Source organism: Heterodontus francisci, chromosome 12 (assembly GCF_036365525.1).
Source record: "Heterodontus francisci isolate sHetFra1 chromosome 12, sHetFra1.hap1, whole genome shotgun sequence".
Classification (NCBI taxonomy): domain Eukaryota; kingdom Metazoa; phylum Chordata; class Chondrichthyes; order Heterodontiformes; family Heterodontidae; genus Heterodontus; species Heterodontus francisci.
In genome coordinates this window covers 12,255,816-12,282,649 of record NC_090382.1, presented here as the reverse complement: position 1 = coordinate 12,282,649, position 26,834 = coordinate 12,255,816, and the positions used below count along the sequence as shown (strand labels likewise).

The 26,834-nt window shown below is 53.0% G+C and overlaps 1 protein-coding gene across 1 annotated transcript in view; it reads left to right on the top strand.

Annotated features, from left to right (window-relative positions):
• LOC137375547 (soluble guanylate cyclase 88E-like) overlaps positions 1-26,834 on the top strand; it is a 425,917-nt gene that overhangs the window by 110,094 nt on the left and 288,989 nt on the right. Inside the window, exons 7-8 of the mRNA XM_068042889.1 lie at positions 4,781-4,865; positions 7,627-7,713. Of these exons, the coding sequence (XP_067898990.1) occupies positions 4,781-4,865; positions 7,627-7,713 (172 nt within the window). The remainder of the gene's footprint in view (positions 1-4,780; positions 4,866-7,626; positions 7,714-26,834) is intronic.

Below are 26,834 nucleotides of genomic sequence, written 5' to 3'. Positions count from 1 at the left end.
TGAGAGACGACATCATCACCCGCTTGCACCCTAAGTGACCAAGCAGCCTGTTGAAGGACAGCACTGCTTGCTCCAAAATTGGAGAAGGGCCTAGAAAAGGTGGTCTAAACAAACGCTCGTCTCCCTACCACCTAGTTGTCTTGCTGCCGGTAAGTCTTGCTGTTCGTTGGGGGCCCAGTGCATGCTTTAACTTGTTTCAATGTCTTTTCCCTCTTGAGGTTTAAGTGACTTCAGTAGGTCCGGAGGTTTGTGAGAAAGTGAGAGAGAACCAGCCAGGAGAGAGGCTCTCTTGTTCCAGTTTCAGTTGCAATCTGCAGTCTGTCTTCAAACTGTCCTGTGTCTAGTTTGGAAAACCTGGGCCAGCCAGTTAGTCATGTGATCAGCTGGTTTCACCACTCCTGTGCTTGGAAGAACATGGAGAGGCAATATAAAATAAAGGATACAATTCTAAAAGGGGTACAGGAGCAGAGGGAACTGGGGGTATATGTGCACAAATTGAAGGTGGCAGGACAGGTTGAGAAAGTGGTTTATAAACTATATGGGATCCTGGGCTTTATAAATCAGCTTATAGAGTACAAAAACAAGAAAGTTATGATAAACCAGTATAAAACACTGTTTCCATCTCAGCAGACACTGAAGTGCGAGCTTTCTGACAACTGCAGTGTCTGGTGATCAAAATCCATTTGGGTTAATTGGACCAGGGAGTAGTTGCTTTGTCTCTTCAAGCACTGTCTCTTAGTCTGCAAATGTCATCCAGCCAAATGTCTGGTGATCTCTTTAAACAAGTAATTTCTTCACTCCAGCAACAGCGTAAAATTAATGTTCATGTGACAAAATTAATATGCCTCATTCTTGGCAGATGGGGGTCCTCATGACAATGTGTATATTATAGACTTTCAAAAAGGGCTTAAGAAAGCTATAGGGATTAAAGAGATATGGGTATAGAATTGGCTAAGAGACAGAAATCACAGAATAGAGGTGAATTGGGCTTTTCAGACTGGACATCTCATTTATGTGTTTCCCCAGGGGTTAGTATTAGGACCACTGCTCTTTTTGATATATATTAATGGCCTGGACTTGGGTATATAGGGCATAATAGCAAGAACATTATACTAAACCTTTCTAAAAGACTAGTTCAGCCTCAGCTGGAGCATGGTGTTCATTTCTGGACACTGCACTTTAGGAAGGATGCCAAGGCATTAGAGAGGGTGCTGAAGGGGTTTACCAGCATGATACCAGGTGTTGTATGATGGCCTTAAGAGTGACGGACCTTTAAGAATTCAGTATGTTAATGAGCCAAGTACCAGGATATAGTCATGTGACTAGAAGCCACAGTCACTCTGCAACTGTAACACCCAGATGAAGGTTCTGTAAATAGTTTGCTCTGCACTCCACGTACTAGTATAGCTGTTAATAAACCTGTTAAAGATCTTCAATGAACTGGACTCCATCCATCTCATTTATGTTGCATAAGACAACGTAAAGAACTCATGACACCAGCGATGAGGAGCTTCAGTATATGGAGAGACTGGAGAAGCTGGGATAGTTCTTACAGCAGAGAAGATTGAGGAGATTTAATAAAGGGATTGGAAATCATGAATAGTTTTGATAGAGTAAACAATGAGAAACTGTATTCAGTGATAGGAGGGCCAGTAACCAGAAGAGACAGATTTAAAGTGATTGCTAAAGAACCAAAGGTGGCTTGAGGAAACATTTTTTCACACAGTGAGTTGTTGTGATCTGGAACGTGCTGCCTGAAAGGGTGGAAGTAGATTCAATAGTAATCTTCAGAAGGGAATTGGATAAACACCCGAGGGGATAAATTACTAGGAAGTGGGAAAGAGCAGCAGAGTGGGATTAATTTCTTGTCCAAGTGTTCAGTCACTCTGTCACCAATGGTTAATTCTGGTAACTTTCCCAGAGCTGACAATACACTGACAGCTGTCATTACCAGGATTCTCTCTCCCAGCCTTCAGAAGTGGCAATTTCCAGCTTACCAGTACAATTTCTGAATCAGAAGTGCTGAAAGATTATCACATATCTGCAATTTATGCTAACCTTTACAAATTACAGATCATTGAATGATACAGCATGGAAGAAGATCCTTTGGCCCATTGTGCTTGTGCTGGCTCTTTGGTAGAGCTGTTCAATTAGTCCCACTGTCCTGTTTGTAGGCCGACTGGTCTGTTGTTGCTGGGTTTATCCCTCTCCCCTAGTTAATCCTCCATATCAGATGGCCACCCACTTACTATCCTCTCTGTAGCTGTGGGGTGACCACCTCCTGGACCATGTGCTCCAGGAAATTCTCAGTCTTCAGTGACTCCAGCTGTTCCTCAAGTTCAGAAACCCTGAGCTTGAGTTCAAACAGTGGCTGGTGCTTCCAACATATGTGTTTATCCAGGACACGTGCAGCATTCCCACATTCCACAGGAATTGCAGGCAATGGGTCTCAGCTTCCCATCATAATGTTCATAAAATCCATTTCGGTCCAATTAATTTCTGATTATTTATATATTTATTGCTAAATTTATATTTACTAAATGTATTAGATTTATGAAAATGGAACCGGGGATGAGGAACTTCAGTTATGTGGAGAGACTGGAGAAGCTGGGATTGTTCTCCTTGGAGATTCAATCGAGGTGTTTAAAATGATGAAGGGTTTTGATAGACTAACTGAGGAGAAACTGTCTCCAGTAGTAGACAGGTCAGTAAACAGAGGACACAGATTTAAGGTCAATAGCAAAAGAGCCAGGTGTAACATTAAAGATTTATTTTTTAATGCAGTGAGTTGTTGTGATCTGGAATGGCGGCGGAAGCAGATTTAATAATGACTTTCAAAGGAAATTGGATAAATATATGAAGAGAAAAAAGTCACTGGGTTATGGGGAAAGTGCAGGGTGTGGGACTAATTGGAAAAGTCCATCAAAGAGCCAGCAAGGCAGGATGGGTCAAATGGCCTTTTGTACTGCTATGATTTCCTCATCAACTTCCTTTACTACATATGTGGAAACAATCCCTCTCTCCTGGATATTTATCTATCCTAAGATGCTTTATTTTCTCGATTATGATTTTTAAACTAATATTGAATGCCCGTAGGTTCCCTTCCACTGTCTCACATTCTCTGTCTCTCCCCCAATTCCCATCTCTATATCAGCAAAATTTAGTCCCAATCTCAATTGCCCTTCTTGTTCTGAGGGAGCTCTCACCCCTTCCCTTCCCTCACCAGACCATGAGAGTGCCCCTCGTCCTCACCTTCCACCCCACTAGTCTCTGTATTCAGTGGATCATCCCCTGCCATTTCCACCACCTCCAGTGTGATGCCACCACCAAACACATCTTCCTATCCCTTTTCAGCATTCTGATGGGACCGTTCTGTCCATGACACCCTGTTCCACTCCTCAGTAACCCCAAGGGACCTTTCCATGTAAGTGCAGGAGATGCAGCACCTGCCCTTTTACCTCCTCCCCTCTCACTGTCCAGGGCCCCAAACACTCTTTCCAGGTGAAACAGCAATTTACTTCAATTAAGTACTGCTCACAATGTGGTCTCCTCTACATTAGGAGACTAAATGCAGACTGGGTGACCGCTTTGAGGAACATCTTCATTCAATCCGTAAGCGTGACCCTCGAGCTTCCTGTCGTCTGTCATTTCAATTCTCCACCTTGCTCCCATTCTGACCTTTCTGTCCTTGGCCTGCTACAGTTTTCCAATGAAGCTAAATGCAAGCTCGAGGAACAGCACCTCATCTTTCAACTGGGCACTTGACACTTTGGGTGGAGGGTGAGTGAGATTAAATGACTCCAAAGCCAAAGGAAGTGGGAATGGGACAAGTAAAGAAACGAGATATAAATGGCAGGATAGAAGTCTTCTGAATATGAAGTAAAGGGACTACGGAAAAAAAGAAACCAGCAAAAAAACTCACAAAAACATAAAAAAGGGGCAGAGTTAATGATCTAAAATTATTGAACTCAGTGTTGAGGCTTTGTTGTTGTCAATTAATCTTACTCAACCTCCACCCTATCACAGACTTTCCCCTTTGTTCCTCTTACCCCAGGTCCCTGCCCCTCCCCCCCATCTTTCACCTGCTCAAAACCTAGAACATTTCTCATTAGAGGAGATGGTGTTGTAATGATAATGTCATTAAATTAATAACCTAAAAGCCTAGGCTAATGCTGTGGGGACACGGGATCAAAGTCTCCCATGGCAGCTAGTGGAATTAAAATGCAATTAATTAATGAAAATATGAAATTAACAACTAGTCTCAATGAAACTGCCATCAGTTCTCATAAAAACCCATCTGGTTCACTAATGCCTTTATCTGGTCTGGCCTACATGTGACTCCAAACCCACAGCATTGTGGTTGACTCTAAATTGCTCTATGAAATGGCCTAGAAAGCTTCTCAGTTGGCAAGGGCAATTAAGGACAGGTAATAAATGCTGCCTTGTCAGTAAAGCCCACATTCCATGAAAAGAGTGAAAAAACCTTCCCCCGGTTCTGACGGGTCACTGACCTGAAACATTAACTCTGTTTCTCTCTCCACCACTGCTGCCTGACTTGCTGAGTATTTCCAGCATTTTCTGCTTTTGTTTTAACATTAGCACTGACAGTAACATGGGCACTGAGATTTATTTAATGAGGCAGTAAACTTGGGGCCTGACAGAAAAGAGTTTCCTTCCTCTGACTGTCTTTGTGAGATGTGGGAGAAACATTTCAGAATACGATGCAGTTTCTGTGCAGACTGGAGGCATCAGTGAATTAATGTCCCACTTCTCATTTCAGATCATCTCACACCCCAACAACCTGTTCGAGATCATTTCAAAGGAACCTGTGAAACAAGAAAGGAATCTACACAATAGAGTCCAGAGTGAGGAGGGGCGAGGGCGAACTCGGTACAGAGTGAGGAGGGGCGAGGGTGAACACGGTACAGAGTGAGGAGGGGCGAGGGCGAACTCGGTACAGAATGAGGAGGGGCGAGGGTGAACACGGTACAGAGTGAGGAGGGGCGAGGGCGAACTCGGTACAGAGTGAGGAGGGGCGAGGGCGAACTCGGTACAGAGTGAGGAGGGGCGAGGGCGAACTCGGTACAGAGTGAGGAGGGGCGAGGGCGAACTCGGTACAGAGTGAGGAGGGGCGAGGGCGAACTCGGTACAGAGTGAGGAGGGGCGAGGGCGAACTCGGTACAGAGTGAGGAGGGGCGAGGGCGAACTCGGTACAGAGTGAGGAGGGGCGAGGGTGAACACGGTACAGAGTGAGGAGGGGCGAGGGTGAACACGGTACAGAGTGAGGAGGGGTGAGGGTGAACTCAGTACAGAGTGAGGAGGGGCGAGGGTGAACACAGTACAGAGTGAGGAGGGGCGAGGGTGAACTCGGTACAGAGTGAGGAGGGGCGAGTGTGAACACGGTACAGAGTGAGGAGGGGCGAGGGCGAACTCGGTACAGAGTGAGGAGGGGCGAGGGTGAACACGGTACAGAGTGAGGAGGGGCGAGGGTGAACACGGTACAGAGTGAGGAGGGGCGAGGGTGAACACGGTACAGAGTGAGGAGGGGCGAGAGGTGAACACGGTACAGAGTGAGGAGGGGCGAGGGTGAACACGGTACAGAGTGAGGAGGGGCGAGGGTGAACACGGTACAGAGTGAGGAGGGGCGAGGGTGAACTCGGTACAGAGTGAGGAGGGGCGAGGGCGAACTCAGTACAGAGTGAGGAGGGGTGAGGGCGAACTCAGTACAGAGTGAGGAGGGGTGAGGGCGAACTCAGTACAGAGTGAGGAGGGGTGAGGGCGAACTCGGTACAGAGTGAGGAGGGGCGAGGGCGAACTCGGTACAGAGTGAGGAGGGGCGAGGGCGAACTCGGTACAGAGTGAGGAGGGGCGAGGGCGAACTCGGTACAGAGTGAGGAGGGGCGAGGGCGAACTCGGTACAGAGTGAGGAGGGGCGAGGGCGAACTCGGTACAGAGTGAGGAGGGGCGAGGGCGAACTCGGTACAGAGTGAGGAGGGGCGAGGGCGAACTCGGTACAGAGTGAGGAGGGGCGAGGGCGAACTCGGTACAGAGTGAGGAGGGGCGAGGGCGAACTTGGTACAGAGTGAGGAGGGGCGAGGGCGAACTTGGTACAGAGTGAGGAGGGGCGAGGGCGAACGCGGTACAGAGTGAGGAGGGGCGAGGGCGAACACGGTACAGAGTGAGGAGGGGCGAGGGTGAACACGGTACAGAGTGAGGAGGGGTGAGGGTGAACACGGTACAGAGTGAGGAGGGGCGAGGGCGAACTCAGTACAGAGTGAGGAGGGACGAGGGTGAACTTGGTACAGAGTGAGGAGGGACGAGGGTGAACACTGAATTTACAGGGTGATGAGGGAGGGTGAACGTGGACAGAGTGAGGAGGGTGAGAATAAGCATGGGGCATTGTGAGGGAGGTGATAGGGTGGGGCAGAGTAAGGATGGTGAGAGTGAGTGAGGGGGCAGAGTTAAGAGGGTGAGAGTGAGGGTGCTGTGGGTGCAGTGGAGGTACAGAGTGATGAAGTACTGAGTGAGGAGGATGAGAGTGAGGAGGGTGAGAATATGCAGGGGCAGAGTGAGAGAGGGAAGAGTGTGCAGGGGACCAAGTGAGGGGGTGAGAGTGAGTGAGGGGGCAGAGTGTGGAGTGAGAGTGAGCGAGGGGGCAGAGTGTGGGGGTGAGAGTGAGCGAGGGGGCAGAGTGAGGGGATCAGAGTAAGCGGGGGGGCAGAGTGAGTGTGTGAGCCAACGAGGGGGCAGAGTGAGGGGGTGAGAGTGAGCGGGGGGCAGAGTGAGTGTGTGAGTCAACGAGGGGGCAGAGTAAGTGGGTAAGAGTAAGCGAGGGGGCAGAGTGAGAGGATGAAAGTGAGTGAGGGGGTGAGAGTAAACGAGTGGGCAGAGTGAGGGGATCAGAGTAAGGTGGGGGCAGAGTGAGTGTGTGAGAGTCAACGAGGGGGCAGAGTGAGGGGGTGAGAGTGAGCGGGGGGCAGAGTGAGGGAAGTGTGGGTGAGTAGGGGCAGAGTAAGTGGGTAAGAGTGAGAGGATGAAAGTGAGTGAGAGGGTGAGAGTGAACGAGGGGGCAGAGTGAGGGGGTGAGAGTGAGTCAGGGGGCAGAGTGAGGGGGTGAGAGTCAGCGGGGGGCAGAATGAGGAGGGTGAGTGTAAGCGAGGGGGGATGAGGGTGAGGGAGGGGGGGAACAGAGTGTGGGGGTGAGAGTGAGCAGGTGTCTGAGTCACTCTGTGACCCTATCTCTCTTATTCCCTGTCACACCTCTCTCTCTGTCACTAACTGTTACTCTTTCACTCTCTGGCACTCTCACTCTCTCTCTGTCACTTTCTCTATTTCTGTCACTCCCTGTTACACTCTCTGTCACTCCCTGTCACTCTCTCACTCTAAGTCACTTTCTCGCTCTGTCAGTGTCTGTCTGTCACTCTTGTCTCTCTCTCTCTCTGTCACTTACTGCCACTTTCTCTATCTCTGTCATTCCCTGTCACACGCTCACTCTCTGTCACTCTCACTTATTCACCCTGTGTCGCTCTCTCGCTTTGTCAGTGTTTCTCTGTCACTCTTTCACTCTGTCACTCTCTCTCTCTCACTCACTGTCATGCTTTCACACGCTCTCTCTCTTCCTGACAGATGCTGATTATGATAGTGTGACCTGTGCTGCTGATACCAGTGTGCTCCTCATGGCGTTTCAGTCAATTGTTGGTGATGATTACAAAGGTGAATATTACTCTTTAGTTACATATCAGTGTCACTGAGTGTTCATGTAACTTCTGGCAGGTATTGAGTTCATGGCAGCTAAAGTATGGGTTAGATACAGAGTAAAACTCCCTCTACACTGAAAAAAAGGGGCTAGATACAGAGTGAAGCTCCCTCTACCCTGTCCCATCAAACACCCCCAGGTTAGGTACAGTACGGGGTTAGATACAGAGTGAAGCTCTCTCTACCCTGTCCCATCAAACACCCCCAGGTTAGGTACAGTACGGGGTTAGATACAGAGTGAAGCTCTCTCTACCCTGTCCCATCAAACACCCCCAGGTTAGGTACAGTACGGGGTTAGATACAGAGTGAAGCTCTCTCTACCCTGTCCCATCAAACACCCCCAGGTTAGGTACAGTACGGGGTTAGATACAGAGTGAAGCTCTCTCTACCCTGTCCCATCAAACACCCCCAGGTTAGGTACAGTACGGGGTTAGATACAGAGAGAAGCTCTTTCTACCCTGTCCCATCAAACACTCCCAGGACAGGTACAGCACTGGGATTGGCTGCTCTCTGATTTGGGAGCCTGAGTGTTGAGAGCCTCAACGAGGTGCAGCTGAGAGTGCTGGTGGCAGTTGGAGGTTGCAGAGGTGGAGAGAGGAGCTGCACTGAGCAAGGGAGAGCAGCTACCAACAAGCAGAGGAAAACTCCAACAACAGTCTCCATTAAAGAGAAGAAAGAGACATTTTTTGGAAACAAGGCTTTGTCTGGAGGTGGGTGCTGAACACCAGTAATTTACTTTGGACTGTTGGGGGAGGAACAAGTGGCTGGAACAACAAGGGGTGGGGCTGCCAATTCAGCAGGAATCTGTGCTGCTGCAAAAGCACACAGGGAAGCTCCCACCCCACCCCAATTGCCAAGCCTGGGTCAGCTGAAGCTGCCCAGCTAAACAGACAGAAGGGGATAGATAGTGCCTGGGCAGCTTCAGCTGACCCAGGTGAAGACGACTCCCCCAACCAGAAGACCGGAAGACCAACTTCAAAGACTGTTTGTTTTAAGTGTACTGTGAGCACCACCTCCAGAAAGCAAGTCATCCCTTCCAGCCTGCCTTTGCCTCTCCTCTCTTACCTCAGCCTCTCCACTAACCTGTTGTTTGTTTGTTTGTCTTTTCAAATTTTTCTGTGAGTCGCTGTTATTTAGTGTGCAAGTCCACAATTTGGGGTGGGTTGAGCTCTTAGACCCATGGCAAGCCCTTCATCACCGGTGGCGGGGCCGTCTACTACCTACGCAGCTGCAGCTTCTGTGGCTGCCCACGTGGCCCCGTCACCCTTTAAATTATTGACATGCAGCCATGGGGTGAAGAGCTATCCCCACCCCAACATGTCTATTGAGGCCTGCGTTAAGACAATGGCCGTGGTTGTCGGCCCCTCGGCCATTGTTGCGGCCTCAAAAATGTATGGGAAGGCTGTGTTCTTTTTGAAGACCGAGCGGGCGGTGTCCCTGGCCCTGAGTAAAGGGCTCACTGTGGGGGGGACCTTCCTGCCAGTGGACCTTCTGGGGGCCACTGCGCATCGGATAATGTTGTCCAACGTCCCACCCTTCATTCCCAGTGAGCTCCTCCTCCCCCACCTGCACCATCTGGGGGAGGTGAGGTCGGGGATCACCCCAGTCCGGCTTGGTCTTCTGGAGCACAGCCTCCAACATGACTACTCCTTCCGCCGCCAGTTATTTATGCAGCTGGCGCGGGAGGAGGACACGGAGGGCCAATTTAATGTGGAGTTCCAGGGGACGGCCTACCGCGTCTTTTGGACCTCGGACGGGGTGCGGTGCCACGTCTGCAAGGGGGTGGGGCATGTTCGTAAGAACTGCCCCAACCTCCCGGCCACCAGCTCCACCTCGGCGGCCCAGAGTGGTTCCACAGCACCTCCTCCCACTCCCCCCGCACATCCAACAGACACCGCTCAGTCGGTTCCGGAGGCTGTGGTTTTCACAGCCTCTGGCGGGGAGGGGAGCGTCCGTCCGAGCGGAAGGAAGACGCGGGGAAAAAAGAAACATCGTGAGGCGCGTCCCCTGGACACTTTGACTCAACCCGAGCCTGAGCTCAACCCAAAGCCCATTCCCATGGAATCCACCTGTCCCAGGGCTGGGCTCAGGCCCAGGGTGACTAAAAAGGGAAAAAAGGGTGCGGAGGCGGAGGCCTCTGATGACATGGAGGTCTCTGAGTCTCCGCGCCCAAGTGCGAAAAAGAGGAGAAGGCACCCCTCCACAGAAATAACACAGGGCCCTGAGGTGCAGGGCCCATCTGTTGGAGGGGAGCTGCCTCCTGTTTCTGGTCCTCAGGTTCCCCCTACCGCCACCACCAAGGCTGCAAAGTCCGGGCAGGTGCTCCCTATTCCTCAGGATGGAGGGGAGGGGATGGCCCCGGTACGTGAGGCCCCTCTTGAAGGAGTAAGTGGGGCCCTGCTTGTGGTGGGGGAGCCTGGGGAAACCGCCCATTCCGCCACTGCTACTGGGTCGGGTGCCCTGAATGAAGGGGAGGGCGAGGCCCCAGAGGGTCGGGCCTCCCAGCCGGAGTCCACCACCAACCAGGAGACACCTGACCCAGTTATAACTGAGAATGCTGCCCCATCTGCTGGGCCTGTGGGTGCTGGCGGAGCGGGAGATGGCCTCCACTCGCCGCCTCCAGTCTCGGCTCCGGCTGGTTTCCCGGAGTCCGGAACTTCTGTCTCCCCTGGACCACTCATTGGCCTGGGGATGGAGGTGGAGGGGGGTCCTGAACCGCTGGTGCCTACAGGCTCCAGTTTCACAATAGAACCCAGAGAGGACTCCTCCGCCATCGATCCTGGGGGTGGGATCGTGACGGAGGCGGGACCAGCTGGCGCGGCCGGGACGTCCGCCCCACAGTGTGTGGTGGATGTGTCGGCCGCTGGCGGTGACGACCCGGAGGAGGATCTTGATTCCATCGCCAGTGAGGTGGTGGAGTCCCTCGTGCCTCCCACCGAATCTCCTCTCATCCCCACGGCGGAACTCCGGGATTTCCTCGCGGCTTGCAGAGGTTGCCGCAATAAAGTTCAGCTGGCCCTCGACCGTTGGTCGAATCTGGCGCTGATCATCCAGTCCGTCCGTGCCGCCCTTAAGATAGCGGGCAAGCGCGCGGACGTGAAACTGGTTGAGAGGCGCCGTTTTAATGTGTTCCTCAATGGGTTGCTGGGGGAGTGGAGGGCCAGGTGCACTTCCACTCCCTCCTCACAGTGAGGTGTTGGTGACGGGTTTTAAGTACCTTTGACATGAAGATAACCATAGCCAGCCTCAACATCAACGGCAGCAGAGGGGCTCACCGCAGATTTCACAATCTCTCAGTCCTTAGGGAAGGGAGATACGCGGTGAGCTTTCTGCAGGAAACCCACACCGTTCCGGGAGACGAAGCCACCTGGCTCCTGGAGTGGCAGGGTGGGGTCTACATGAGTCACCTCACCCCTATTTCTAGTGGGGTGGCTATCTTGTTGGCCCCGACTTTTCAGCCGGAGATCTTGGGGGTCAAGGAGCTAGTGCCGGGCCGCTTGCTCCACCTCGCCGTTCGCCTGGGTAGCGTGCCGCTCCACTTTGTGAACGTGTACGCGCCCAGGCCCGGCGCTTTGCAAGCGCGCTTCTTTGAAGAAGTGTCCGCTCTCTTGAGCTCCATCGATAGCGGCGAGTGCATCATCCTCGGGGGGGATTTTAACTGCACCCTCGAGGTGGGGGATCGCTCCGGTCCCCAGCGCGGCCAAGCGTCGGTGGAGAAGTTGAGGGGACTGATCAGCTCCCTTAACTTGGTGGACGTCTGGCAGAATCTCCATCCCGACTCCAGCGCCTTCACGTGGAGGTCTGGAGGAGGAGGGTCGCGAATCGAACGCCTCTACATTTCGCAGGCATACGTCTCCTGCGTCTCGGCAGCCTCCATGTGGCTGATGCCGTGCTCGGACCACCGCTTGGTGTGGGCGGAGTTCACTCCGCTCCGCACGCGGGCTGGGTCCGCGTACTGGCACTTTAACAATCGGCTGCTGGAGGACGAGCGATTTCGGGACTCATTCTGTCGATTCTGGGCCGACTGGAGAAGGAAGCAAGGGGGCTTCCCCTCCTTGAGGCTAAGGTGGGATGTGGGCAAGACTCACATCCGCGTCTTCTGTCAGGAGTACGCGAAGGGGTCGACCAAGAGGCGGGAAGCTGAGATCGGGCGCCTTGAGAGGGAGGTGCTCGACTTGGAGACCAGCCTCGGTCATGCCGTCGCGGACCCGGCCCTGTGGCAGGCGTGCAAAGAGAAGAAAGGCGCGCTGAGGGACCTGCAGCTCATAGGGTCCCGAGGCGTGTACGTGAGGTCGCGGATCCAGATCCTGAAAGATTTGGACCGCGCCTCACCCTTCTTCTACTCGCTGGAAAAATGGCGGGGGGTCCGTAAGCAGCTCGTTGAGCTGCTGGCTGACGACGGATCCTCCATCACGGATCCGGAGGGGATGGGCCTCCTGGTCCGTACTTATTACAGTGCGTTGTTCTCTCCGGATCCGTCCAGCGAGGATGCGCGCAGAGTTTTGTGGGAGGACCTGCCGCAGGTCAGCCCGGAGGGCGCCGAAGGATTGGAGGCTCCGCTCACGTTGGCGGAGCTGACTGGCGCCCTCCACCAGCTCTCAAGGGGCAAATCCCCAGGGCTGGATGGGTTGACCGTGGAGTTCCTCAGGGCGTTCTGGGACGTCCTGGGGGACGATTATGCGTGGGTCCTGGGGGAAAGCCTGGCGACCGGGGAGATGCCCCTCTCGTGGCGCAGAGCGGTCATCGTCCTGCTGCCGAAGAGGGGCGATCTCCGCCTGCTTAAAAACTGGCGTCCGGTCTCCCTCCTCAGCACAGATTATAAGATCTTTGCCCGGGCTATGTCTACCCGCCTGGGCTCCGTGCTGGCCCACATGATCCACCCCGACCAGTCCTCCACGGTCCCGGGCCGGTCCATCCAGGACAACATCCACCTGGTCCAGGACCTGATCCATCTTTCCCAGAGGACTGGTCAGTCGGTCGCCTTTCTCTCCCTCGATCAGGAGAAGGCGTTCGACAGGGTGGATCACGATTACCTTTTCGGGACTCTGCGTGATTTTGGACTCGGGCCGCATTTTGTGGCCCAGGTCTGACTTTTATACGCCGCCGCAGAGTGTCTGGTCAAGGTTAACGGGTCCTTGATTGTGCCCCTTCTCTTTGGGAGAGGAGTGCGTCAGGGATGCCCCATGTCCGGCCAATTGTACACCATCTGCGTGGAGCCCTTCCTGTGCCTGCTTCGCAGGAGGTTGACGGGATTGGCTCTGCGCGAGCCGGCCATGCGGGTCGTCCTCTCGGCTTACGCCGACGACGTGCTCCTCACAATCACAGATCCGGTTGACATGCGGAGGATGCGCGACTGCCAGCAGACCTTTTCTGCCGCGTCCTCCGCGAGGATCAATTGGGAGAAATGTTCTGGACTCCTGGTTGGTCAGTGGCGGGTGGACTCCCTGCCGGAGGAGATGACACCTTTTGCGTGGAGTCTATCTGGGAGTCCACCTGAGCCCTGCTGAGGAAGCCTGGCCGGCAAACTGGCAGGAGTTGGAGGCGAAAGTCACCGCTCGGCTTGGACGCTGGACAGGACTGCTCCGAGTGCTTTCCTACAGGGGCCGAGCGTTGGTCATAAACCAACTGGTGGCCTCCATGTTGTGGTACCGGTTGGTCACTTTGGCCCCGCCCCCTGTATTTGCCACCAAGATCCAGAAGAAACTCGTCGATTTCTTCTGGGGCAAGAGGAAACACTGGGTCTCTGCCGCGGTCCTGAGTCTCCCGATTGAGGAGGGCGGTCAGTCGCTGGTGTGCGTCTGCACCCAGGCTGCGACTCTCCGCCTTCGGACCCTGCAGAGATACCTGTACATCGAGCGTCCTCCCAGATGGTGTGCGCTGGCGACGTATTTTTTCCGCCAGTGTCACTGCCTTCAAGACGACACGCAGCTCCCGGTGGAGTCCGTTAGCCGCGCCTCTCTGAGGGAGTTGCTTGTCTTTTACCGGGATCTGTTCCGAGTCTGGAACATGGTCGCCTCCAGTCAGGGCGCTCCTCCGCCGGCGGAGGAGAGCGCCTCGGCTGTCTGGGCGGCCGACTCCGGGGACGGTCCGGCGGGCGGAGGAGTTGCCGAAACCCCCGGGACGCCCCTCACTGCGGGTGGCGAGGGGGCTCGGGAGTGCGGAGCGATCCCGGTCGAGCTGATACCCGCTCGGCCGGAACTGCTCATCGGACCCAGGCCCCGAAACCCTCCTCGGGAGCCGGTCCTGCACAACCCGAGCCGCCTCTCGGAAATGCCCTCCGTGCCATTCCAATCGGCGCGGAGGGGTTTCCTGTACGGGCTGCTCCTGCACACTCTCCACTTCCTCGCCCTCGTCAGCCGGCCGGACATGCCCTGGCGGTCCGCGTTGCCATCTGGCGGCGAGGGGAAACCCCAATGGAGGTCTCTCTACGCGGGAGTCTTCCCCCTTTACATCGGGGACCTGGGATGGAGGGTGCTGCACAGAGCAGTCCCGTGCAATAGACTTTTAAGTAGGTTCACGGACTCCCAGGCCACCTGTACTTTCTGCGGCCTGGACGAGTCCGTGTTCCATGTTTATACGGAGTGTGCGAGGTTGCAGCCCCTATTTGAGTATCTGAAGGGGCTGCTCCTCAAATTCTGACACTACTTCAGTGCCACGCTCCTGATCTTTGGGCACCCGGTGCGGAGGGGCTTGGGCCGGGAGGAGGATCTCCTCGTCGGTCTGCTCCTGGGCCTGGCCAAGGTGGCAATTCACAGGTCCAGGTTGCGGGCCGTCGGGGGTTCCATCCTCCCCGATTGCCTGCCCCTCTTCCGCGGTTACGTTCGCGCCCGGGTGTCCCTGGAGAAGGAGCATGCGGTGTCCGCCGGTACGCTTGAGGCCTTCCGCAACCGGTGGGCACCGCAGGGACTGGAGTGCATCGTCGACGCCGAGAATGGCATTTTAATTTGAGTTTTTGTTTATTTATCTGGTTTTAATAAAGTTATTTTAAAACTGTAAATATCTACATAAAGGGGGCCTGAGAAATAAAGGCCCCCTCGATGTGGAAATATAAAAGGGGCCTGGGGTATAAAGGTCACCTTGTGAAAAAAAAAATGGGGTTAGATACAGAGTAAAAAAAAAAGCAAGTTAAATACAGAGTAAAAAAAAAAACGGGGTTAGATACAGAGTAAAGCTCCCTCTACGCTCTCCCATCAAACACTCCCAGGACAGGTACAGCAGATGCAGCCCAATTGGAGGAACTGAGTGCATCAATGAGGTGCAGCTGACTGTTGCTGTGTGTAGAGGCTGCAGGCTGTGACTGCTGCAAGAGGGACAGACTGAGATTGAAACAAAGGGTTTTTATCTGTCTTTATTTTGAAAGAAGAAGGCAGGATGCTCGAAGAACTGACACCTCTTGTGAGTTTGGGTTTTGAAGCCCTTTCATTGATTGTTGTGGGGAGGGGGAAAAGGAAGAGACCGGAAGACTTTGGGTGGGGTTGCTTGTTTGAACAGGGAGCTCTTGTGTTCAACAGCATTGAATAGGAGCTCCCTCCCCAACCCAACGAGCTAGCCTGGGATAGCTGGAGCTGCCCAGGTGAAGAGACTTTCTCCTAACTGTGTAAACCACACCAGAAGCAGAGTGTGTCTGGGCAGCTACAGCTGTCCCGGGTGAAGATATCACACCCCCTCCCACCACCAACTGGAAGAGCAGCAAAAGGACTGCCTGAATTAACACCTGCAAATAAACTAGTTCCTCCTGACCCTCCTCTCGTTCAGCCTCTCTCCCTAGCCATACCCTCCAGTCTGTGCTTTTTGGGATAATTCGTTGCTGTTATTTGTTATTCCTTTCTCTCAATTTCTATTTTTATTATTTTTTTTCTCGCAACGGTGGGTGTGACTCTTCTACCCCATGGCTTCACAGTTCTGTCCGGTGGCGGGGCCTTCCTATGCTGCAGCAGCTGCTCCTGTTGCCCCATCACCATTTAGAATATTGACATCGAAGCATAGGGTGAAGAGTTACACCCACCCCAATATGTCTATGGAGGCCTGTGTAAAGGAAATGGCCGAGGTTGTCGGCCCCTCGGCCATTGTGGCAGCCTCAAAGATGTATGGGAAGGCTGTGTTCTTCCTGAAAACCGAGCGGGCTGTGTCCCTAGCCCTGAATAAAGGGCTCACTGTGGGTGGGACTTTCCTGCCGGTGGACCCTCTAGGGGCCACTGCGCAGCGGATAATGTTATCAAACGTCCTGCCCTTCATTCCCAGTGAGCTCCTCCTCCCCCACCTGCACCATCTGGGGGAAGTGAGGTCAGGGATCACCCCAGTCCCGCTCGGTCTTCGGGAACACAGCCTCCAACATGTCTACTCCTTTCGCCGCCAGCTATTTATGCAGCTGGCATGGGAGGAGGTCACGGAGGGCCATTTTGATATAGAGTTCCAAGGGATGGCCTACTGCGCCTTGGATGGGGCACGGTGCCATGTCTGCAAGGGGGTGGGCATGTTCGTAAGAACTGCCCCAACCTCCCGGCCGCCAACTCCAACTCGGCGGCCCAGGGTGGCGCCACTGCACCTCCTCCTACTCCCCCTAAATCTCCTACTGACACTGCTCGGTCGGTTCTGGAGGCTGTGATTTTCAGGGCCTCCGGCAGGGAGGGGAGTGCCCGTCCAGGTGGAAGGAAGGCGCGGAGGAAAAATAAACATCAAGAGGCGCGTCCCCTGGACACCATGACACAACCCGAGCCTGAGCTCAGCCCAAGGCCCGATCTCGGGGAGCCCACTTGCCCCAGGGCTGGGCTCAGGCCCAGGGTGACTAAAAAATAGGAGGGTGCGGAGGTGGAGGTCTCTGACATGGAGGTCTCCGAGCCTCTGTGCCCAACAAGGAAAAAGAGGAGAAGGCACCCCTCCACAGAGGTAACACAGGGCCCTGAGGTGCAGGGCCCATCTGTTGGAGGGGAGCTTTCTCCTGTTTCAGGTCCCCAGGTTCCCCCTGTCACCACCAACATCAAGGCTGCAAAGTCTGGGCAGGAGCTCCCAACCCCTTAGGATGGAGGGGAGAGGGAGGCCCCTGTACATGAGGCCCTTCCTGAAGGAGTAAGTGGAGCCCTGCTTGTGGTGGGGGAGCCTGGGGATGCCTCCCATTCTGCCACTGGGTCAGGTGCCCTGAGTGGAGGGGAGGGCGAGGCCCCAAAGGGTCGTCACTCCCAGCCGGAGTCCACCACCAACCAGGAGACACCCAACCCGGTTGTAATTGAAAATTTTGCCCCAACTGCTGGGTCTGTGGGTGCTGGCGGAGCAGGAGATGGCCTCCTCTCTCCAGCCATGGTCCCGGCTGGATTTCCGAAGTCAGGAACCTCCATCTCCCCTGGACCGCTCATTGGCCTGGGAACGGAGGGGGAGAGGGGTCATGGGCTGCTGGTATCCACAGGCTCCAGTTCCATCCTAGAACCCAGAGAGGACTCCACTATCGATCCTGGGGGTGGGATTGTGACGGAGGCGGAACCAGCTGGCGTGGGTGTGTCGGCCCCTAGCAGTGACGACCCGGCGGAGGATGGGGACTCGATGTGGGGCAAGGAGGACGATCTTGATTCCATCGTCAGTGAGGTGGTGGAGTCCTTTGTGCCTCCCATCAAGTCTCCTCTCATCCCCACAGCGGAACTCTGAGATTTCTTCGTGGCATGCAGGGGTTGCCGCAATAAAGTTCAGCTGGCCCTCGGCCGTTGGTCGAGTCTGGCGCTGATCATCCAGTTCGTCCGTGCCACCCTCAAGAAAGCAGGCAAGGGCACGGGCATGAAACTGGTTGAGAGGCGCCAATTTAATGCGTTCCTCAATGGGTTGTTGGGGGAGTGGAAGGCGAGGTGCACTTCCGCTCTCTCCTCACAGTGAGGTGTTGGTGACAGGTTTTAAGTACCTTTGACATGAAGATAACCATAGCCAGCCTCAACATCAATTGCAGCAGGGGGTCTCACCGCAGATTTCACAATCTCTCAGTCCTCAGGGAAGGGAGATATGTGGTGAGCTTTCTGCAGGAAACCCACACCGTTCTGGGAGACAAAGCCACCTAGCTCCTGGAGTGGCAGGGTGGGATCTGCATGGGATCTGCACCTCACCCCTATTTCTAGTGGGGTGGCTATCTTGTTGGCCCCGACTTTTCGGCCGGAGATCTTGGGGGTCAAGGAGCTAGTGCCGGGCCGCTTGCTCCACCTCGCCGTTCGCCTGGGTAGCGTGCCGCTCCACTTTGTGAACGTGTACACGCCCAGACTTGGCGCATTGCAAGCTGCTTCTTTGAGGAAGTGTCCGCTCTCTTGAGCTCCATCGATAGCGGCGAGTGCATCATCCTCGGGGGGGATTGTAACTGCACCCTCGAGGTGGGGGATCGCTCCGGTGCCCAGCGTGGCCAAGGGTCGGTGGAGAAGTTGAGGGGACTGATCAGCTCCCTCAACTTGGTGGACATCTGGCGGAATCTCCTTCTCGACTCCAGCGCTTTCACGTGGAGGTCTGGAGGAGGAGGGTCGCGAATTGACCGCCTCTACTTTTCGCAGGCGTACGTCTCCCGCATCTCGGCGGTCTCCATGCGGCTGGTGCCATACTCGGACCACCACCTGGTGTGGGCGGAGTTCACTCCGCTCTGCACGCGGGTTGGGGCCGCACACTGGCACTTTAACAACCGGCTGCTGGAGGATGAGCGATTCCGGGACTCGTTCGTTCAATTCTGGACCAACTGGAGAAGGATGCAGGGGGGCTTCCCCTCCTTGAGACAATGTCTTCTGTCAGGAGTACACGAAGGGGTTGACCAAGAGGCGGGTAGCTGAGATCAGGCGCCTAGAGAGTGAGGTGCTCGACTTGGAGCCCCGCCTCGGTCATGCCGTCGCGAACCCGGCCTTGTGGCAGGCATAAAAAGAAAAGGGCGCGCTGAGGGACCTGCAGTTCATAGGCTCCCCGAGGCGCATACGTGAGGTCACGGATCCAGATCCTGGAAGATTTGGACCGTGCCGCACCCTTCTTCTACTCGCTGGAAAAATGGTGGGGGTACATAAGCAGCTCATTGAGCTACTGGCCGACAACGGATCCTCCATCACGGATCCAGAGGGAATGGGCCTCCTGGTCCATACCTATTACAGTGCGTTGTTCTCTCTGGATCCGTCCAGCGAGGACGCGCGCAAAGTTTTGTGGGAGGACCTGGAGGCTCCGCTCACATTGGCAGAGCTGACCGGCACCCTCCACCAGCTCTCGAGGGGCAAATCCCCAGGGCTGGACAGGCTGACCGTGGAGTTCCTCAGGGCGTTCTGGGACATCCTGGGGAATAATTCCGCGCGGGTCCTGGGGGAAGGACTGGCGACCAGGGAGATGCCCCTCTCATGGCGTAGGGCGGTCATCATCCTGCTGCCGAAGAGGGGCGATCTCCGCCTGCTTAAAAACTGGCGTCCGGTTTCTCTCCTCAGCACAGATTATAAGATCTTTGTCCGGGCTATGTCTACCCACCTGGGCTCCGTGCTGGCCTACATGATCCACCCCGACCAGTCCTACATGGTCCTGGGCCGGTCCATCCAGGACAACATCCACCTGGTCCAGGACCTGATCCATCTTTCCCAGAGGACTGGTCAGTCGGTCGTCTTTCTCTCCCTCGATCAGGAGAAGGCATTCGACAGGGTGGATCACGAATACCTTTTCGGGACTCTGCGTGATTTCGGACTCGGGCCGCATTTTGTGGCCCAGGTCTGACTTTTATACGCCGCCGCAGAGTGTCTAGTCAAGGTTAACGGGTCCTTGATTGTGCCCCTTCTCTTTGGGAGAGGAGTGCGTCAGGGATGCCCCATGTCCGGCCAATTGTACACCATCTGCGTGGAGCCCTTCCTGTGCCTGCTTTGCAGCGGGTTGATGGGATTGGCTCTGCGCGAGCCCGCCATGCGGGTCATCCTCTCGGCTTACGCCAATGACGTGCTCCTCGCGGTCACAGATCCCGTTGACTTGCGGAGGATGCGCGACTGCCAGCAGACCTTTTCTGCCGCGTGCTCCGCAAGAATCAATTGGGAGAAATGTTCCGGACTCCTGGTTGGTCAGTGGCGGGTGGACTCCCTGCTGGAGGAGTTGACATCTTTTGCGTGGAGTATCACGCACCTCCTCTATCTGGGAGTCCACTTTAGCCCCGCTGAGGAAGCCTGGCCGGCAAACTGGCAGGAGTTGGAGGCGAAAGTCACCACTCGGCTGGGGCACTGGGCAGGACTGCTCCGAGTGCTTTCCTACAGGGGCCGAGCGCTGGTCATAAACCAACTGGTGGCCTCCATGCTGTGGTACCGGTTGGTCACTTTGGCCCCGCCCCCTGCATTCGCCACCAAGATCCAGAAGAAACTGATCGATTTCTTCTGGGGCAAGAAGAAACACTGGGTCTCTGCCACGGTCCTGAGTCTCCCGATCGAGGAGGGCAGCCAGTCGCTGGTGTGCGTCCGCACCCAGGCTGCAACTCTCCGCCTTCGGACCCTGCAGAGATACCTGTACGTCGAGCGTCCTCCCAGATGGTGCGTTTTGGCGACGTATTTTTTCCGCCAGTGTCACTGCCTTCAAGACGACACGCAGCTCCCGGTGGAGTCCGTTAGCTGCGCCTCTCTGAGGAAGTTGCCTGCCTTTTACTGGGATCTATTCCGAGTCTGGAACATGGTCACCTCCAGTTTGGGCGCTCCCCCGCTGGCGGAGGAGAACGCCTCGGCTGTCCGGGCGGCCGGCTCCGGGGACGGACCGGTGGGTGGAGGAGTAGCTGAAGCCACCGGGATGCCCCTCACTGCGGGTGGTGACGGGGCTCGGGATAGCAGAGCGCTCCCGGCCGAGCTGACCCCCTGCTCGGCTGGAACTGCTCATCGGACACAGGCCCCGAAACCCTCCTTGGGAGCCGGTCCCGCACAAACCGAGTCGCTTCTCGGAAATGCCCTCTGTGCAATTCCAATCGGTGCAGAGGGGTTTCCTGTACGGGCTGCTCCTGCACACTCTCCACTTCCTCGCCCTCGACAGCCAGCCGGACACGCCTTGACAGTCCGCGTTGCCATCTGGTGGCGAGGGGACACCCCGTTGGAGGTCTCTACGCGGGAGTCCTCCCCCTTTACATCGGGGACCTGAGGTGGAGGGTGCTGCACAGGGCAGTCCCGTGCAATAGACTTTTAAGCAGGTTCACGGACTCCCAGGACTGTACTTTCTGCGGCCTGGACGAGTCCATGTTCCACATGTATATGGAGTGTGCGAGGTTGCAGCCCCTCTTTGAGTATTTGAAGGGGCTGCTCCTCAAGTTTTGGCTGTACTTCAGTCCCACGCTCTTGATCTTTGGGCACCTGGAGTGGAGGGTCGGGGGCCGGGAGGAGGATCTCCTCGTCAGTCTGCTCCTGGGCCTGGCCAAGGTGGCAATTCACAGGTCCAGGCTGCAGACCGTTGGGGGGGTCCGTCCTCCCTAATTGCCTGCCCCTTTTCCGCAGTTACATTCGCGCCCGGGTGTCCCTGGAGAAGGAGCATGTGGTGTCCACTGGTACGTTTGAGGCCTTCCACGACCGGTAGGCACTGCAGGGACTGGAGTGCATCGTCGACACCAAGAATGGCATTTTAATTTGAGTTTTCAGCCCAAATCAAATTTCCTTGATCTTTTGGTCTTGTTTATAAACATTGCATTGAAAGCCAGCCCCACACCCAGATTGAATGGTTTGTTTTGGTCACATGGTGTCTTGGCCAATATCTGTCTCTCAATCAACATCACAAAAACATTTGCAAAGCTGCTGAATAGTTATTTTTGAACTTTCTAAGAAAGTGACTTCTGTGCATTTTGGTAGCTACTAAATATTTTTTTTAAAGTCATTCCAGTTATTTAAATTCAGGTTTCTTACAGCAGGTGGGCGAGACACTGATTAAAAATGCTCATTTGTAATTAACTGATTTTCAGTTACATTAATCAAACTGCAACCTACGGCTGGATTTTGTGTAGAAGGCGGAGCTCCTGGTTTCGGGCCGAAAGAGCGGGGAGAAGCCACCTCTGCATTTTCGCGGCCCACCGGAGCCATCCTCCTGTCGTTTTGAATCAAAGTTTCAGGAGCTGGGATCCCCAGTCCCATTAAAGACAGGGATTCCGCCTCCAGGAGCTGTCGGCCAATCAGAGGGTCAACAGCTCAGCAGTATCACAGTGGCACCAGGATCCAGGCCCAGCGCTGGAACCCCCGCACCTCAGGTGAGGCGGGATTGCCAGGGCCAGTTCGGAAGGCCCCAGCGAAGGAATGTGGGGGGGGAGGGGGGTGGTCATGAAGTCCAGCGGAAGGGATATCCCAGGGAAGTGGAATGTTGCTCCTGGTGGGGGTCTTCCGTGGCCACAAATCCACAAATTGCCCATGGAGGAGGCCCCCGCCAAGTCCACAGGGAGGGTGCCTTGTGTTGTAAGGTGTCCTCCCCACATGGTGGAGACCACCCACGCTCCCCCCCCCCCCCTTTGCTGGTAAGATCCCCGTGGAGGTGGGACCAGGCCCTTAATTGGCCATTAATCGGCATCTTACGGCCACAATTGGCCTCTGGGTTGGAAGGCCGTTGTCAGCCTATCCCGCCCCTGGGAGAATTGGTTGGCGATGAGGAGGCAACTGGCCTTTTGCCCTCCGCCACCAGTCATGAATCTCCTTGTCCCCCACCTCCTTCCCCGCCTCAGGGGGGCCCATAAAATCCCAGCCATAGAGTCACAAGTCATTACAACGCAGCAGGATGCCATTCGACCCATCGAGTCCATGTCTGCTCTGTTAGAACATTCCAATCAGTGCCATAGTCTCCTCTGTGCCTGTAGCCCTGCAAGTTTATTTCCTTTCAGTACCCATCCAATTTCCTTTTGCAATCGTTCATTGTCCCTTCTGACAATCACAAATATCTTAATACTTTATCAGCCTAGAGGAGTATAGAAAATGCAGGGGTGAAATAAAAAAGGAAATTAGAAAAGCAAAGAGAGGACATGAAAAATTATTGGCAGGTGAAATGAAGGATGCTTTATTAGTACATTAAGAGCAAAAGGATAACTATTAGAGATGAACAAGGGAACTTATGCGTGGATGCAGAAGATGTGAGCAAGGTTCTTAATAAGTTTTTTTGTCTCTGTCTTCACAAAGGTGAGGGATGATGCAGACATTGTAGTTAAAGAGGAGGAATGTGAAATATTAGATAAGGTAAGCATAATGAGAGAGGAATTACTAGAGGGTCTGACATCCTTGAAAGTGGATAAACCACCAGGGCCAGATGGATTGCATCCCAGGTTGTGAAAGGAAGCCAGGGAGGAAATAGCAGATGCTCTGAAGATCATCTTCCAAACCTCACGAGATATAGGAGAGGTACCAGACGATTAGAGGTCTGTGAACGTTGTATCATTATTTGAAAAGGGTGCGAGGGACAGACCAAATAATTATAGGCCGGTCAGTCTGACCTCAGTGGTGGGTAAATTATTAGAATCAATTCTGAGAGGTAGGATAAACTGTCACTTAGAAAGGCAGGGATTAATCAGGGATAGTCAGCATGGATTTGTTAAGGGAAGGTCATGTCTTACTAACTTGATTGAGTTTTTTGAGGAAGTAGCAAGGAGGATTGATGAGAGTAGTGCAGTGGATGTGGTCTACATGGATTTTAGTAAGGCATCTGACAAGGTCCCACATGGCAGACTGGTCAGTAAAATGAAAGCCCATGGGATACAGGAGAATGTGGTGAGTTGGATCCAGAATTGGCTCAGGGACAGGAAACAACAGGGAGTAGTCGACGGATGTTTTTGTGAATGGAAAGCGGTTGCCAGTGGCATTCCACAGGGCTCAGGGTTGGATCCTTTGCTGTTTGTGGGATATGTTAATGATTTGGAGTAAAATGAGGGAGGCATGATAGAAAAATTTGCCGATGACACAAAAATTGAACGTATAGTTGATAATGAAGAGGATAGCTATAGACTCCAGAATGATATCAATGGTTTGGTTGAGTGGGCGGAAAAGTGGCAAATGGAATTCAATCTGGAGCAGTGTGAGTTAATGCATTTGGGAAGGGCAAATAAAGCGAGAGAATACACAATAAACCAAAGGATATTGAGAGGGGTAGAAGAAGTGAGAGACCTTGGAGTGCAGGTCCACAGGTCCCTGAAGGTGACAGGACAGGTAGATAGAGTGGTGATGAAGGCATATGGAATGCTTTCCTTTATTGGCTGAGGTATAGAATTCAAAAGCAGGGATGTAATGCCGGAACTGTATAAAACACTGGTTAGGCCACAGCTGGAGTATTGTGTACAGTTCTGGTCACTACATTACAGATAGTGCATAATTACTCTGGAGAGAGTACAGAGGAGGTTTTCGAGAATGTTGCCAGGGCTGGAAAGTTGCAGCTATGAGGAAAGATTGGATCACTAGCGATGTTATCCTAAGAACAGAGATGGCTGAGGGGTGTCCTAATTGAGGTGTATAAAATTATGAGGGGCCTAGCTGGAGTAGACAGGAAGGACCTGTTTCCCCTAGCAGAAAGGTCCAATACCAGGGGGCACAGATTTAATGTGATTGGTAGAAGGATTAGAGGGAACATGAGGAATAACATTTTCACCCAGAGGATGGTGGGTGTCTGGAATTCACTGCCAGGAACGGTGGTGGAGGCAGAAACCCTCAACTCATTTAAAAGATGCTGCCAGACCTGCTGAGTGAATCCAGCATTTCTTGTTTTTGTTTCAGATTTCCAGCATCCGCAGTATTTTGCTTTTATTCATTTAAAAGGTACCTGGACATGAACCTGAAATGCTGTAACCTGCAAGGCTACAGACCAGGGTGGTTAGTTTTTTCAGCTGGCGCAGACACACTGAGATGAATGGCCTGTTTCTGTGCTGTAACTTCTCTACGGTTCTGTGGTCTCCGCTTCCACCACCCTTGTAGGCAGTGAGTTCCAGGTCATTACACTTGCTGCATAAAAAAGTTTTTCCTCACATTCCCTCTGCATCTCTTGCTCAAAACCTTAAATCTGTGTCCCTTAGTCTTTGTACCATCAATGGGAATAGCTTTTCTTTATCTACCTTGTCTAAACCTGTCATAATCTTGTACACCTCTATCAAATCTCCCCTCAATCTCCTTTGCTCCAAGGAGAACAACCCCAGCTTCTCCAACCTAACCTTGTAACTAAAATCCCTCATTCCTGGAACCATTCTGGTAAATCTCCTCTGCACCCTCTCAAGGATCCTCACATCCTTCCTAAAGTGTGGTGATTAGATCTGGGCACATTACTCTTTTTGGGGCCAAACCAGAGCTTTATAAAAGTTTACCATAATCTCTCTGATTTGGTACTCAATACCCTATTTATGAAGCCCAAGATCCCAAATGCTTTACTAACCACTCTCTCAATATGTCCTGCCACCTTCAAAGATTGATAATGCACATGAACCCCCAGGTTCCTCTGTCCCTGCACACTTTTTAGAACTGTGCCATTAAGTATACATTGTCTCTCCCTGTTCCTTCTGCCAAAATGCATCATCTCACACAACTCCATAATAAATTCCATCTGCCACTTGTCTGCCCATTCTGCTAGCCTATCTATGTCCTTTTGCAGTCCATTTGTATTCACTGTCTGCCTCACCTCCAAGTTTGGTATCATCAGCAAATATTGAAATTTTATTCAGTATTCCAATATCCAGGTCATTTATATATATCAAAGAAAGCAGTAATCCAAGCACTGACCCTTGGAGAACACCACTGTCGGGACTGAAAAACAACCATTTACCATGACTTGCTTTTTTCCTTCCTCAAGCCAATGTTTTATCCAAGCTGACTCTGACCCTCCTCTTCCATGAGCCTCAATTTTGTTCATCAGCCTTTTATGTTGCACTTTGTCAAATGCTTTCTTAAAATCCATATAGACAACATCCATTGCATTCCCCTCATCAACCTTCTTTGTTATGTCATCAAAACATTCTATTAGAATTGTCAAGCACAATCTGCCTTTTACAAATCTATGCTGTGTCTCCTTAATTAACTCAAACTTTTACAAGTGCCTATTGTTTTTGTCCCTGATTATTGTTTCTAAATCTGTACCCACAACTGATGTTAAACTGTCCAGTCTGTAGTTACTACGAATGTCCTTACACCCTTGAATAAGGGTGTCACATTTGGCATTCTCCAATCCGTTGGTACGTCCCCGGTATCCAGGGAAGATTAGAAGTTTCTGAGAAGCCCTTTCGCTATCTCTATCCCCACTTCCTTTAGCAACCTGGGATGTAAACCATCCGGACCAAGCAACTTATCCACTCGAATCATAGCCAGCCTTTCCAGTCCATCCAGTCAATTTTCACCCCATCCATTACCTCTACCATCTCTGCTTCTACTGATATTATGTCAGCATCTTCTTTAGTAAACACCAATACAAAGTACTCATTAAGTATTCTAGCCTTGCTTTGGGCCTCTAAGCATATCTCACCCTCTTTGTCTCGAATAGGCCTCACCCCACCTCTCACTACCTGCTTACTATTTACATACTGGTAGAAGATTTTTGGATTCCCTTTTATGTTGACTACCATTCTATTCTGATATTCTCCCTTTGCCAGTCTTACTTTCCCTTTCTTGAACAACATTCTCCAGTCCTCTGGCATCACCCCTGTACCAAAGGAGGATTGGAAGATTATTTCCACCCATACTTCCCTCAGTATCCTCAGATGAATCTGATCCTGTCCTGGTGACTTATCAACTTTATAGCCAGCCTTTCCAATAGCCTCTTTAGCAATCTTTAGCCCATCCAGTGTCTCAGCTACCTCCACTTTCACTATTTGGGCAACATCTTCTTCCTTAGTAAAGACAGACAGATGCAAAATACTCATTTAGCACCTCAGCTATGCCCTCTGCCTCCATGTGTAAATCCCTTTTTAGGTCTCTTATCAGCCCCACTTCTCCTTTTACCACCTTTTTACTATTTATATGCCGGTAGAAGACTTTTGGATTCCCTTTTCTGTTAGCTGCCAGTCTCTTTACATACTGTTTCTTTGCTGCTCTTATTTCTTTTTCATTTCCCCTCTGAACCTTCTATTTTCAGCCTGATTCTCACTCCAGTATCAACCTGACATCTGTTAAATGCACCCTCTTTCAGCTTCACCTTACTCTGTATCTTTT